The sequence below is a fragment of the Lepidochelys olivacea genome (assembly GCF_965140295.1).
Source record: "Lepidochelys olivacea isolate rLepOli2 genome assembly, chromosome: 1".
Classification (NCBI taxonomy): domain Eukaryota; kingdom Metazoa; phylum Chordata; order Testudines; family Cheloniidae; genus Lepidochelys; species Lepidochelys olivacea.
The window spans coordinates 22,076,103-22,091,747 of NC_140411.1; the positions used below are offsets into that span (position 1 = coordinate 22,076,103).

Genomic DNA, 15,645 nt, shown 5'->3' on the forward strand with positions numbered 1-15,645 from the left:
GGCAATATGAAAGTACGCGTCCTTCATGTCGAGGGCAGCGTACCAGTCCCCTGGATCCAGGGAAGGGATGATGGTGCCCAGAGAGACCATGCGGAACCAGGCTTTGACCAGGTCTAAGATGGGGCGAAGGCCCCCTTTGGTCTTGGGGATGAGGAAGTACTGGGAGTAGAACCCCTTTCCCCTTAGGCCGTGTGGCACCGCCTCTACCGCCCCCGCCTCTAGCAGCGAGCGGACTTCCTTCTCTAGGAGATGCTTGCGAGAGGCGCCCCTGAAGAGGGACGGGGAAGGGGGGTGGGAGGCGAACTGCAGTGAGTACCCATTCCGCACCGTGCCTAAGACCCAACGGTCTGACGTAATGGTAGACCACGCATGGGAGAAACGGGACAGGCGATTCAGAAAATAAAGGGACAGATCCGGTGATTGGCCTGATATGCTGTCCTCGAGTGCACCTTCAAAAACCCTGGCTTAGTGCCCGGCTGGGGTTTGTGCTGGCCTTGGTTCTGGCCCGGAGCATTATTATTATTGTTATTGCACCGTCGCCTGTTATCCCTGCCTCGCCTGCGGTAAGGCTCATGCCTGTGGCGAGGCTGGTACTGGCATTGAGGGGGAGGCTGCAGCTTAAAGGTCTTCCTCTGAGTCGCCGGAGTGTGCATACCCAGCGACTTGAGCATAGCTTGTGAGTCCTTGAGGCTATGTGGCCTTGCGTCTGTCTGGTCCGAGAAGAGCCTGGACCCTTTGAAGGGGAGGTCCTGGAGTGTATTCTGGACCTCTGGGGGCAGGCCTGACTCCTGGAGCCAAGCTGAGTGCCTCAAGACCATCCCTGACGCGATTGTTCTAGCCGCTGCGTCTGCTGAACCCAGGGAGGCCTGGAGAGAGGTCTTGGCTACTGCCTTGCCCTCGTCCACCAGGGCCGTGAACTCCTATTGGGAACCTTGTGGAAGATTGTCCTTCAACTTCCCCACCGCCACCCAGGAGTTAAAATTGTGCCTGTTGAGGATGGCCTGCTGGTTAGCAATCCTCAGCTGAAGGCCCCCAGATGAGTACATCTTTCTAACGAAAAGGTCCAGGTGTTTCGCCTCCTTGGCCTTAGGGGCCAGGGCCTGCTGCCCATGGCGCTCCCTTTTGTTTACCGCCGAAACCACTAGGGAGCATGGACTTGGGTGGCAGAACAGGAACTCATAGCCCTTAGATGGGGCAAAGTATTTACACTCCACTCCTTTAGCCATTGGAGTGCTGGAGGCCGGGGTCTGCCATATAGTCTTATAGTTAGACTGGATTGTCTCAATGAGCGGGAACGGTATTCTGGATGGACCTTCGGGGCTGAAAATGTCCACCATGGGGTCCTCCTGCTCAACCGTCTCCTCGGCCTGCAACCCCAAATTTTGGGTGACTGCGCAACAGTTCCTGGTGGGCTCTATGGTCTATCGGTGGAGAGCCGGACACCTCTGTACCCGCCACCGCCTCATCGGGGGAAGATGAGGAGTTAGCTGCTGCTCAACCCCCTCTGGTTGGTCCTCCTGCTCCCCATCTCCCGTGGTAGGGGCCTCCGGCTCAGGCCGGGGCAGGTGTCCATGGGATGGCACTCGGTTCGGTGCTGGACTCTCTCGTCTATGCTGGGGGGATGCTGGAGGCCTGGATATTGTTGCTTCCGGCACCGTCTGGGGTCAGTGCGGGGACTGGGACTGCTGCACCGAGTAACTTGCCCTGGACTGGGCCCCTTGGCATTCCTGATAGGCCCAGGGGGTCCAGAAGGGCCAATGGCCTGGTGGCCCCCATTGAGGTTGCCAGCTCCCTTGAGGGTCCCTGCTATCCGGGCCCTGGTGCGGGTAGCTATAGCGGCCGGAGCCGGTGCCGGACTGCGGTGACACCGATCACGAAGGCCCTGGCGGTACCAATGATCTGCGCCGGCGGGAGAACGATCGGCTCCTGGCTGAGTGAGACCGGGAGCGGTACCGGTATCCCCGGGACTGGGATCAGGACCGTCTGCGGGAGACCTCTGGAGAGGGCTGTCTCAACTCCTCCCGGTGCCGGTCTCTGGGCGGTGCCAGAGAGCGGCGTGCCCTTTCTGGTGCTTCTTTGCGTCGACCCGCTGCCGGTGCCGCAACCTCCTTCTAGGCTGCTGGCAAGTGCGAGTCTGCAGAGTTGGAGCTCAACCGGGACCAACTCCGGGAGCAGTGCTGGGACGGTGTCCTCGAGAGGCACACCACTGCCGGCTTACCCCTCAACGGCACCCGAGGCATGGGCGCCAGAGGGTTCTCCCCTTACGGGAGAGGGCTCACTGCTGACAGCTCGATGAGGTCCTTTGCAGCCTCAATGGTGCCAGGCGTGGAGGGCTGATCTGTTATGCCCTCGAGCCCATTGTCTGCACTGAGCTCACTTAGGTCTGGGCTCGGTCGGGCTTGTGCTGCCGGGACCGCCCGTGTCAACGCCGGTACCATGGCCTTCCCGCTCTTGTCGGCGCTCGGGGCCTTGGGAGGCACCAGCCTCCTGTGCGGGGAACGACCACGCCTTCCTTTAGGCCACACCGGGGAGGAAGAGCGGTGCTGGGGCCTAGCCTGGCGCTCTGGGGCCGACAGTTTATGGTGCTTAGCCGGTGCCGGGTCTCTCGACGGCTCCGGGGCACTACGCACCGAGGAAGCCTGAGCCGGCGTCGGGCGCTCTGGGCCCGGCAGCTGCAATGTGGCCTCCATCAACAATTGCTTTAGGCGAAAGTCTCTTTCTTTCCTTGTCCTTGGCTTGAACGTCTTGCAAATCCTACACCTTTCAGTTTGATGTCCATCCCCCAGGCAATGTAGACACGAGTCGTGGGGGTCACTAACTGGCATAGGTTTGCGGCATGTGGTGCAAGCCTCGAAGCCGTGGGCCTGTGGCATGCCCCGCAGCCTGGGGCAGGTGCTGGAGGCCTCCAAGCACCTAATGACTTAAGTGATCACAATCTGTATATAAACTAACTGATAACAGCTACTCTAAAGGCTAAGGGACTGCTCTTCTACGAGAGAGAGAGAGAGAGAGAGGTTGTTCCAAAGCCGCCACGGATGGTAAGAAGGAACTGGAGGGGGTCGGGCCGGCAGGGGAATATATGCACGGCGCAGTGGTGCCCCCCAGGGGGCCTGCTGGCAGCCGCTAAGGGAGAAAGTTTCTGACGCTTATGCACGCGGCGCGCGCACATCTAATGTGGAATGGACGTGAACAAGCACTTGAAGAAGAATATTTAGTTACAGACCTTTCTGCAGAGGTTCAATTTGTAATATATAAGAATTGGAAAGTACTGTAGTTGTGTATTCTAAACTTACCTGAACCCTTTTCATCTAGAAATCAGAGAGACAATTCTATGAAGGCAGGTTCTTTGGCATGGTATGCTCCCTCTGACACCTAGTTTTCAACTGGCTGCAGTGAGATGTATAGTTCTGACATGCCCACCTATATGTCCTGAAAATCTTGCACTGATCTACTTTAGTATACATACACAATTTGGGAGCATCTATTAATTTAATGGCATAGTTTCTTCATGTCTATACTAGCAGATCCCTCCAATGCTTGACCATTAACACTAAAATTCCACTGGCTGGCTTCCTTTCAACCAAGGAACTTCACTTCCTAAATATTTTAGTCCTCCAAAAGGTTGCCATATTCTACAGCCCATGAGTGACTCTGGAGAACGGGGAGTGGACAGCGCAGCTGTTTTAAACCAATGTACATGATTTTGCAAGAGCAAGTGTTTTAACCTCTGAGTTCAAAAGACAAGAGTGTAGTCAATACTAAAAAGTCATCTGTATATAGCACAATGCTTAGCTTTATTGATCTACCCTCCTATGAAAGAGTTTGTGAGCTAGCAATTGAATTGCTAAGAAATAAAAACGGTGAAAGGCAGAACCTTGTCTCAGCACTCTAATTAAAGCAAATTAATCCAAAACAAATCCATTAACCTTAGCCAGGCAATAAAAGAGCTATAAATAACCACTATTTAGCCCATTACACATCAGTTCCTCCACAGGCATCATATTTTCTGTTTTTCTTTCCCTTGTTCTTTCTCACTGAAGCGATTTACATGACAAAGTAAGAGTAAATCATCTTCTATTTTTCAATCCTCACCTAGAGTCTTATTATACTCTTTGTGGCCCTGCAGTTGGTTGCTGTGGACATTCTGATAATATCTCAAACAAGGGATTAGTGCTTCACGGGCAGCAGTAACAGATCAATTCTTAAGAAACAATGACAGTATTTTTATATAAAGCCACTACTAAAGAGAACAGATAAAGAGAAACACAGAACATATGATTTATAGTCAGAAATACAGTTGAAGAGGAATGTTTTCGATGAAGCAGCAGTGGCTCTTTAAAATGACTAAGATAAAGAGCAGGAAAAGAATACATACCACCAAAAATAAACATAGGAATTCAAAGGGTTACACAATTCCTTATGTAAATCTCTCTCTCTTGGTTTATTCTTAGTATATACAGTTTTTAAGACTACACTTTAGTCTTAAACTGCTGGGAGAAATGCAGTTCTAGCACCTATGACCCATTATCTTCATATTGTATATTCTTTACACTTCATTTAATATTAATGACTAAATGTGTTCTAATTATTTAGGGGGTTGGACTGTGTCAAGCATCAGCATGTCTAATTCCCCTGTCTGCATGAGGAGAGGATCAGCTACCTTCATAAGACAGAGGATCTTCAGAGAGGGTGGGGCCAAATAGGATTCTGTGGGGAATCCACACAAACCTTCACAGAGCCTGAGGCTGTATTAGCTTTTCACGCCTCCCTCTGCACTAAAGAACCCCTCCTGAAGTCATTTTTAGGGGTAGCAGAAGGTGAAGGAGCCAGATGGAGCCATGCTTCCAGAGACAATGGTAGGCAGGGAGTCTCCAGAATTGGTATGGAGACCCCAGCATCCCGTGGTTCCCCCAAGTCTTGTGTGTGTGCCGGGGGGGGGGGGGAGGGAGTGGGGGGATGGGGGTGGAGGATCTGCAAGTTTTAGGGTTTGAACCCACTGCCCATTCCATGACGAAAGTAGCAAACTCAATGCCAATTGGAATGATCTGCTGGAAACTCTACATGGCTTCTGCCACAGACTTTACCTTTCCTCTCAGAGTTTTCTACAAGAAGGGCAGAAGAGCCACACTTCCTATCCAGCTGCTGCTGGTGCACTAGTTGTATTTATTTTTTAATAATTCTCAATTTAAGAGAAACTTGTTTTCCTCTCTTCTGGTTTTCCCAGTGTAATTTTATCTACAACGTAATTACTTTATGTACCCACGCACTGTCTAAACCAATGAAATTTATTCCAATTAAAACTCCAATGCGAAAACATTTCAAGCTGAAAATACACACTCACACACAAGCTTGTATTCAACGCAGAACAGCAAAACTGCAACATCTTAAATGAAGAAAAATGGAATAATTAACTTTCCATCATAACTGGGAATTGCTACATAGACATTTTTAGGATAATTAGCAGCATCTTGTCCTTTCCCACACTGCACAGATGCTTACCAAAATGATCATCTAAAATGCACTTGGCCTGAATTTCAAGAACATTATTACAGTATTCTTTTACACTGCAGACTTCTCACAAAGGTCCCTCAATGTCTCACAAAGGTCCCTTAATGTCCCCAACAAATCGAAATCTCAGAGAACATGCATGCTTGCCATGTCATTCTTCACCCCCACCCCACTGCCTCAGCACCTGATAAAGACACAAACTACCTTATTTGAATCAACAGTGCCTAGCACAATGGAGGTCGTGCCCCTGACTGTGGCCTGCAGGTTCTACCACATTCCAAACAAACAACAATAATATGTAAAATACAGCCATTTTTTCATGGTCTGTGTGTATATAAATCTCCTCACTGTATTTTCCACTTTATGCAGCCGATGAAGTGAGCTGTAGCTCACAAAAGCTTATGCTCAAATAAATTGGTTAGTCTCTAAGGTGCCACAAGTCCTCCTTTTCTTTTAGTGCTTATCAAGTACACTTTTAATAGAGCTGAACACAGCCAGCTTTCTTGGCTTTGACTGCATGAGTTTATGCAACTAAAAATGAACGGAGCTTCTTGAGGTTTTATGGTTGAGGCTTTTCTGCTCAGTTCTGAAATAAAAGAACAGATCTGTATTTGTGGTATGGGAAGTGATATTTAGATATATGGCTAAAAGACATCAGAAGAGTATTGGGCTACTGTGAGTTCACCATGATGACGACTGGAGATTTTTGTTTAATCAAACTCCATTTTACAAAATTATAAACTATTTGTTTCCAATTGTGATTTTAAAAACAACAGATCTTATTTCAACAGCTGCGTATTAAGACAGAGGGTAATATTTTCAAAAGGGCCTAAATAACTTAGGAGCCTATGTTCCATTTTCAAAAGTGATCTATGCACTTAGGCTCAGATTTTAAAAGACACCTAAAGATGCAGATAGGTGCCTAGCCAGATTTTCAAAGCATTTAAGCAGATTAGGTGACTACCTCCCATTGATTCACCTGCTTAGGGACCACTGAAAATCCCAGGGTGCCTTTAGGTGCCTAAATTTCTTTGAAAATCTGCCATCAGTAGCCTAAGTCACATTGACTTTCAATAAGACTTAGCCCTGGTCTACACTAGGACTTTAGGTTGAATTTAGCAGCATTAAATCGATGTAAACCTGCACCCGTCCACATGATGAAGCCCTTTATTTCGACTTAAAGGGCTCTTAAAATCAATTTCCTTACTCCACCCCTGACAAGTGGATTAGCGCTTAAATCAGCCTTGCCTGGTCGAATTTGGGGTACTGTGGACACAATTTGACAGTATTGGCCTCCGGGAGCTATCCCAGAGTGCTCCATTGTGACTGCTCTGGACAGCACTCTCAACTCAGATGCACGATTGTCTGCCGTTGCTCTGACGCAGGGAGGGGCAACTGACGACATGGCTTACAGGGTTGGCTTACAGGGAATTAAAATCAACAAAGGGGGTGGCTTTACATCAAGGAGTATTTCAGGCAGGACTTCACGGAGGGTTCCAATAAGAAATGGTGCACCTAAGTTATTGTTCTTATTGGAACAAGCAGGTTGGTCTGGCCTCTGATTGATACATGGCTAGATTTACCTCGCTGCACCTTCTCTGTGAGTGACTGCAGTGTGACCTAGAGGAATGAGTCCCCTAGACAGGGGGTGGGGGGTTGCAAATGAGTACAAAACAAATCTGGTTTATTTCTTGTTTTGATACACTCCATCTATCTTTTACATCTTTGGCTGGCAGCAGATGGTGCAGAAGGACTGCATGCCATCCACATATCATGGCTGCTCGGCAGAAGATGGTACAAGAGGACTGCTAGCAATACGTATTGCCTGCCTGCTCACCATAAGATGGTTCAATAGGACTGACTGCAGGACTAAAGAGAATGACCTGATCAAGACACTCCAAATTTAGTCCCTGCGCCCATGTCTGTCCAGGCGCTCCTGATCGACCTCACAGAGGCGACCAGGAGCACCTCGGACATGACGATGACGGCTACCAGTCCTACTGTACCATCTGCTGCCATAAGGCAATGGGTTGCTGCTGCTGTGTAGCAATGCAGTACCACATCTGCCAGCACCCAGGAGACATATGGTGACGGTGAGCTGAGCGGGCTCCATGCTTGCCGTGGTATGGTGTCTGCATGAGTAACTCAGGAAAAAAGGCACAAAACCATTGTCTGCCCTTTCTTTCACGGAGGGAGGGAGGGAAGGGGGGCCTGACGATGTGTACCCAGAACCACCCGCGACAATGTTTTAGCCCCATCAGGCATTGGGATCTCAACCCAGAATTCCAATGGGCAGCGGAGACTGCGGGAACTGTGGGATAGCTACCCACAGTGCAACGCTCCGGAAGTCGACACTTGCCTCGGTACTGTGGAAGCACTCCGCCGAGTTAATGCACTTAATGTACTTAGAGCATTTTCTGTGGGGACACACACACTTGAATATATAAAACCGATTTCTAAAAAACTGACTTCTACAAATTCAACCTAATTTCATAGTGTAGACATACCCTTAGGCTCCTAAGTGCCTAAATCTATTTGAAAATGGCACTTAGGTGCTTTTGAACAAGTTTACTCAGAGGCTATGGAGTCAGTTACACTGCAAGTGCTGCCAGTGGGGACCTTGGGCTTCTGAATCTCTTTCCAGGTAGAAGTATTCTACCTGTATTTAAAGAAAAGTTTTGATTTTTAAAAAACATGTGTATTAAGTTGATGCTTATGAAAGGTGCTGGATTGTGAGCAGAATTAAGTCCTCTATTTACAGAACAAGTGCTGTACTGGTAATCACATTAAAAATGTCCCCACATTTGACCCACCAAGGTGTCTCCTGTGGCAGACATGGGGCTATTCTGTAATAATCTCTGGATACTATATTGGGAATTTTACTGTTGGGTGTATTGGGTTTAATCAACAGGGATGTTGGGAAACAAACAGGAATTCAAAACAATAATTCAAGGTAAGACAAACAAACAATTGAGGGTTGTCACAAGATAATGGAATGGACAATGACTTTAGGGAGACTGGCTTGACATCCTGCTTTTGGAAAGCAGGCCAAATTCAGGAAACTAAGACGACAAAGAACTTCTGGCTGGATAAAAGGTGCATGTCTCTCTAGGGCAGGAGTGTTTGTTTGAGAGACAATTTCTGTTGGGGAACAGACTGACACACAAAGACACTTGCTAGCATGTTTGAAGTAGTTAGGCTTTTCTAGGCTTCAGGGGGATGGTAAGCCATTAGGTAGAATAGATATGCCATAGACTATGTATTGTTTTAAAGTCCTTTTTCTCTTTTGTTAAGATTTATTCCAATTGTTCAGATTAAACAATACTATGGTTTTAAGAAGGCTGTCTGGTCACTATATTTCCCACTGGTCACAGACTCCCATAGGGAAGAACTGCAAGTACCAAACACAGTTGGACCCACTGGTAAGTACAGTAGATACACAGGGTTCTGTAGACCAGGGCCTGGTCTAAGAGTTGGAGAATCACATGATTTCACTGAAAGGACAAGTTAATGCAGGAGTCCTGACACCAGTGGTTGTGTATTAAGAGAAAGACCAGAGATGGGTCAGAGGTGCAACTAGACCTGTACTCTTGACATAAGAACAGCCATACTGGGTCAGATGAAAGGTCCATCTAGCCCAGTATCCTGTCTTCCAATAGTGGCCAATGCCACATGCCCCAGAGGGAAAGAATGGAGTAGGTAATCATCAAGGGATCCATCCCCTGTCTCCCATTCTCAGCTTCTGGCAAACAGAGGTTAGGAACACCATTCCTGCTCATCCTGGCTAATAGCCATTGATGGACCTATCCTCTATGAACTTATCTAGTTCTTTTTTGAATCCTATTATAGTCTTGGCCTTCAGAACATGCTCTGGCAATGAGTTCTACAGGCTGACTGTGCTCTGTGTGAAGAAATACTTCATTTTGTTTGTTTTAAACCTGTTGCCTATTCAAGACACTTCCATCCTGGTCAGGACAGATCAACCTCTGGGGATATGAGAGAAGTTCCATCTCAATCTCCATTCAGTCCTTGACCTCTCTACTGAAGTGCCAATTAGTGCCTTTTGGGGTTCTGTCACTGGGAACTGCAATAAGACCACCAATTGCCTACTTTAAGTATTTCCCTCTTGCTTAAATTCCTTCTTTGCTGCCCTCTCCGCTCATGCTGAAGGCATAACAACAAAATCTAGGATTTAGCCTTAATTGGATCTCTGCAATGTTACCACCTGAATTAGCTCCCCGTCATGACTAATTGTCACTGCCTGGAGGTTGACATATTGCTTTCCTGTACTTTGCGATTGTCAAGAATTTCAAATGGTATGCTCAGCATGAGGAAAGAGTTTAGAAGTGGAAGGCCTAAAAAAGTAGGAGTCCTATTAAAATATTTGGCAGTAAGCCCCACATGCTTATCTTTAGCAGTACACTTTCCATTGCCAAAATGAGGGACTGACAGCAAAACTTGCTAGGGTCAGAGGTGTGAATCCCAGTCCTCTGGTCAATAATGGCTACTGAAATAGGATGACTATGGCAAAGGTAAAGCGGTGATCACTAGTATTGCCTAGCTAAGAATTGGGTACATCCTATATAATTGTTGTCATCTGGTTTCCTCCTGCCTCTTAGGCCATAAGCTCCTTGTGGCAGGGGCAGTTTGAATGGTGCCCAGTCCAATTGAATTTGACCTGAGGCCTTTAGTATGCAGAAAAGCTCATCTGTTTTTTCAGATATTGTGTGGGTTATCAAATGGTGAAAGTTTTCATCTTAAAAAATTGCTACAACTCTTTCTACTGCTCTTTAAAAATAGCCTTGGAATGATAGCATTAGTAATATAGGTGCATCAAGAAATTATATTAATTTCACTGCATGATACATTTTTAACCATGTAAACTCAGATCATGATACATATCTCAGTTACATTCCTCAGCTCTCCAAACCACATGGTAGAGAGGCTGCTCACACTGATCATCAGAAAAACCACTCTGTGCCTACCTGACGTAGAGTGACCGCTTCTGATTGGTTCTCAGGGAGCCAGACCCAGAACTCATGCTGTGGTTCATCATCTGCTCGCGTAGATCATGGATTTTTGCTTCAAATCGAGCGTACTCTGATGATGGAAAAAACAAACAAACCTCTATTGTAGCTGCATTACAATTGGTAAATGCAAATGAATGTTAAGATTAATAAATCCAGGACATGTTCTTAGAATCATGGTCACATGACCTATCTATCTTAAGCGTGTATATAACCCCATTACTGTAGCATCTGAGCACTTCACTATCTTTAATATATTCACCACTCATAACACCAAGGTACTGTCATCTCTATTTTGTACATGGGGAACTGGGGCACAGAGAGACTGACTTGCCAAAGGGCACACACAAAGCCTGTGGCAGACCAGGTAACTGTATCCAGGCTAGCACTATACCCACTGGACCATCCTTCCTCTCAGTGACTGAATTACCTTGCTAATGGAGCACAAGGTATATTAAAATTACCAGTTGAACAAACACGTGAAGAAGCAATAAAGAAAGTTTCCAAAGTTCTTTCAAGTGGAACTGTGCAGTGGAGAACCTCCCCTCCTGATCTCATTTAGCAAGGAAATACCTGGGGATCTAATTTGTCCACACTGACTATGGAATTTCCATGAAAAATGCCCCTGCCTGGGTGCAGTGGGGGGCAAAGCATGCAGTGAACCCCTTCTGCCCCCAGAGGAGTTACCCTTGCAGAAAGCACTGAACACCAAGGGGCCCTCCCATGCTGCACACTCCTTGAAGCAGAGGCCCAGTTTACCTGAACTGGAGGCCCAGTTTACCTGAAAGACAATGCTTGGGTGTGCACACACTGGGGACTTGATTCACCGTTGCCCTGCACCTTATTTACATTAGTGCCATGTGAATGCAAACTGGTTGTAAAATGCTACCAATTAGAATGGTAGCATTTTATACCCATTTTGCATTGGTCAAGGTACAGGGCAATAATGAATTGGACTCTACATCTTTAGTATGGGACTGGATGCAGCAACTGCTGCTCTTAGAAGCAGGCATAATTCCTCCAGACTCCACCATACTCACAGCCAGCTGCTAACTCCTTCCCTCTCTCCACTGCTCCATTGCCTCTGAGCCATAATACAACCCAGAGTTGGAGGGAGTTGCTAAAGAAAACTAAGAAGTTTTTTCCCCCCGAAATTCAGAGACTTCCTATTAAACAGGATATTTACAATGGACAGCCAGGCAAACACAGAACCCAGTATTACATACTTGCAAAAGAAAAGACTGATTTTAATAATAAAATATATCAATAATACTTATGCTGAGCTTTACATGTTTAAAGCAATGTACAAACATTAATTAATCCTCACAACACCTCTATCAATTATATAGAAATTACTATCGCCATGTACAGTTGTTGAAGGTCCTCCAAACACCTCGATCCCAGCACAAAGCCTTCTCCTGCACCCCAAGCCCCTCATCCCTAGCCCCAGAGCCCGCACCCCCAGCCAGAGCCCTCACACCCCCCTGCACCTCAATCCCCTGCCTCAGCCCAGAGCATCCTCCCGCAATCCAAACCCCTGAGCCCCAGCCCAGAGCTCCCTCCTGCACTCCAAACCCCTCATCCTTGGCCCCACACCTCCCCCCCTCACATCCCAACCTCCAGCCGGGAGTCCCCTCTAGCACCCTGAACCCCCCATTTCTGGCCCCACCCTGGAACCCACACCCCCAGCCCAGAGCCCATACCCCTCCCACACCCCAACCCCCTGCCTCAATCCAGAGCCCCCTACCATACTGCGAACCCCTCGGCTCCACCCCCCAGCCTGGAGCCCCCTCCTTCACCCCAAACCCTCATCCCTGGCCCCACCCCAGAGCCTGCACCCTCAGCCGGAGCCCTCACACCCTCAGCCAGAACTCAACCCCCTGAGCCAGCCTGGTGAAAACGAGTGAGTGAGAGAGAGTGGGGAGAGTGAGTGACAGAGGAAAGGGGGATGGATTGAGTAGGGGGGCAGGGCCTCGGATGAGGGGTGGGGCAGGGGCCAATGCAGGGGTGTTGGTTTTGTGTGAGTCGAAAGTTGGCAACCCTACCCATTGCTTTTGTTTATGTACAAACTACTGGAGCAAGTTTTCAGATCATGCTGTTCCTTCAGGTTCATAATTTAGCAGATCCTCTTCTCACTTGCACCCTATTTTCTTTATAAGAAATCTTGACTCAAATTGAAACCCCTCTGTTGCGGACCAAAGTAATGCAACGACAAGACTTAAGTCTCATTTTCAAAAGTGATTTAAGCATGTAGGAGCTTAAGTCTTATTGCAAATCAATGGGACTTGGGCTCCCAAGTGCTGGAGGACCAGATATTTTAAGTCAGTGGGAGTTAGGTGCCTAAATACCTTCAAAAATCTGGCCCTAAATCACTTTTGAAAATGCGATTTAGGTGCTTTTGCAAATCTTACCCCTAATCTAGGATTTGTACATGACTCAGATTAGGTCATTTTCTCTTTGGTGAATCTGGTCAAGATTCATTTTGTAAATTGTTTTGTTTCTGTCAAGCCGTTAACTTGGTATTATTACTATTACAGCTATTTATTTTTCTCTACCTCATTATGTGCTCCTTCCTATATGGTAAACCATCTTGATATCTATGAAAGGTACATTTTAAAAAATCAATTAAAAAAGGAGCCTGCATTTCCACTACTAAACAGAGACAGTCTCAGGGCTGTCAATCTGGCCCTTTTCACAAGCATTATATACACCCACAAGGATGTTAAACTATATTTCAAGGTGTATGTCAATAGGTTTTGGTGCTTTGCATCTGGATTAGGTCAAGAAAAGAAATAATTTACACCAGAGTAGCTTCTATCATAGCTTTCTCCTTTAATAATTAACAAAGCAATCCCACACAGATCCTGCATCTGAGATGTGGGAGGAATTCCTATATTTAGACTCCAATCTGTGGAGTGAGAAATGAAGATCAAAAAAGATGACTCTCCGTAGCACAGCATCAAATTACTTGCAGTTTGCACACCAACACCTTTGATACTTAGATGGGATGGTCAGATGATGAAGACTTCTTCATTGAGTTTTGGATGACATTTCCTCAAGGTCCGGTACTTGAAATTGTTTTATTTGATTGCAAATTTATTCTGATTTTTCCTAGAAGATACTTATAAGATTTGTTATGATTTTTAAATATTTACTAACTACATGCTAGGTGTTCATGGGATCAAACTACAGGCCCCAGCTTGATTTGAATAAAGAACACAGTATATGTGAGGCTTTGCTGGGCTTTTTTTTTTTAATTGAAATAAGATCAGAAATGTAGATGTTTATGAAACCAATTTCATATCAAGTAGTTATCAGTGTTTCGCTCTCAACCTGGGAAGACATCTCTAGTGGGTCCCCAAGGGTCAGTCCTGGGTCTGGTTATACTCAATATTTTCCTTAATGACTTGGATAATGGAGTGGAGAGAATGCTTACAAAATCTGTAATGACACCAACGTGGGGTTGCAAGAACTTCGAAGGACAGGATGAGAATTTAAAATGACCTTGACAAATTGGAGAATTGGTCTGAAATCAACAAGATGGAATTCAATAAAGACAAGTGCAAAGTACTACACTTAGGAAGCAAAAAAATCAAATGCACAACTACACAATGGGAAACAACTGACTAAGCAGCAGGATCTGGGGGATATAGTGAATCACAAATTGAATATGAGCGAGTAATGTGATGAAGTTTCTGGAAAAAATCAATTCAGACAATTAAGGTCGTGACAGATGGACAAAAGGGAAAAATACATTCAGTGAAAGGCTGATTCACAGTCTTGTGGCCCTTTGAAGAAAGAAGAAAACCACAGCACATCACTGTCTGATGCATTGCTACACTTTGCCAACTTTGACTTAGCAAAATCTCCATGAAAAGGGGCATGTGATTCATATCTGAAGTTCCTGTGCTCCCTAGAGGCATGGGCAGCGGGTGACCTGCCAGCTTGGGGAAGCTAGTCCCGGGCTGGCATCACCCCTCCTGCTCACCTTCCCGCACCGGAGCCCAGAGCCTCTCCCCCTCCCCGTGGCTGCCAGACCCTGCCTCAGCTCCCGGGCACCAGGCAGGTGTCGCATGTCCCCACAAGTCCCCTCCCGCAGCCTCCCATCCCAGCGCAGGGCAGGCAGCCCCAGCGACGGCAGCCCCCCCCAGCCCCAGTCCCAGCCCCAGCCCGCTTCCCTGAAGAGGAGCAGCCAGCATGTCTGGGCTGGGACCAAGGGGAAAGGGCAGGCAGGAGGGGGCATTCTAGGCAGAGCGTGGGCAGGGCCACGCTGGGCTGTTTGGGGAGGCATAGCCTCCCCCAGCCTACCATATATGCCAGCCTGCCTAGAGGCTTTCCAATAACAAGAGTCAGGGCCCTTTATTTAGGAGCCTAAAAATTAATGTAGGAGACTAACTCCAAGCACCCATTTTTGGTGCTTGAGGTCCAAGGCACCTATAACATCCACCAAGCTAAATCTACTACACAGGCTAGTGGTAGGAAAATTTTAATTTTGCTTAAGTTGCTTTTTAGTTATAAAATTAGAGCATAGCAACGGAAAACACAAGAATAAGAATTTTGCAGCTCCCACAAAAACAGTTAAGACTCTTTATAATATTAAAATATAATTATTTTCATCCTTAATCTTGTATAACAGGTTGCAGCTTAGACTTAGCTTAGAGCAGTAAAAAAACCCAAACCAACCCAAACCTGAAAATAGATTCTGATGGAAATGCTGATACACTATATAGCAGTGGAAATGACACCACTGAAATGCATGAATATTAGCCAACCCCACCTACACTCGTTTGAATTTATCTAATGTTGGCACCATTAGAGAGATCTTAATTCTTTCTGTCAGCAGGTATTAAATTTTGCTCTCCAGTATTATGCAGGTTCATCAATGTTTGCTTCAAGATGATAAAAGCTTTCATAAGCACTGCTATTAGATTTTTAAAATAATGCACCTGCAACCCCGTTTGGTACATTGTGAAACAGTGACTGTCAGTAACATGGGTGATTGGTTGGCAAAGGATCACACATTTGTCAGACTGTACAAGAAAAAAAAGCAGCCTAAAACCCTAATACTCCACTTTCAAGATGATTACTACAACGATATATTTGTTTTTAA

At 46.5% G+C, this 15,645-nt stretch overlaps 1 protein-coding gene across 13 annotated transcripts in view; it reads right to left on the reverse strand.

Moving 5' to 3' along the window:
* Window positions 1-15,645, reverse strand: part of DLG2 (discs large MAGUK scaffold protein 2) — a gene marked incomplete at its 5' end in the record, with an annotated part of 1,505,837 nt that overhangs the window by 120,456 nt on the left and 1,369,736 nt on the right. For all 13 annotated transcript variants that reach the window (XM_084617703.1, XM_084617709.1, XM_084617707.1 and 10 more), the window contains one exon: window positions 10,494-10,608. In XM_084617703.1, coding sequence (XP_084473829.1) covers window positions 10,494-10,608 — 115 coding nt within the window. The remainder of the gene's footprint in view (window positions 1-10,493; window positions 10,609-15,645) is intronic.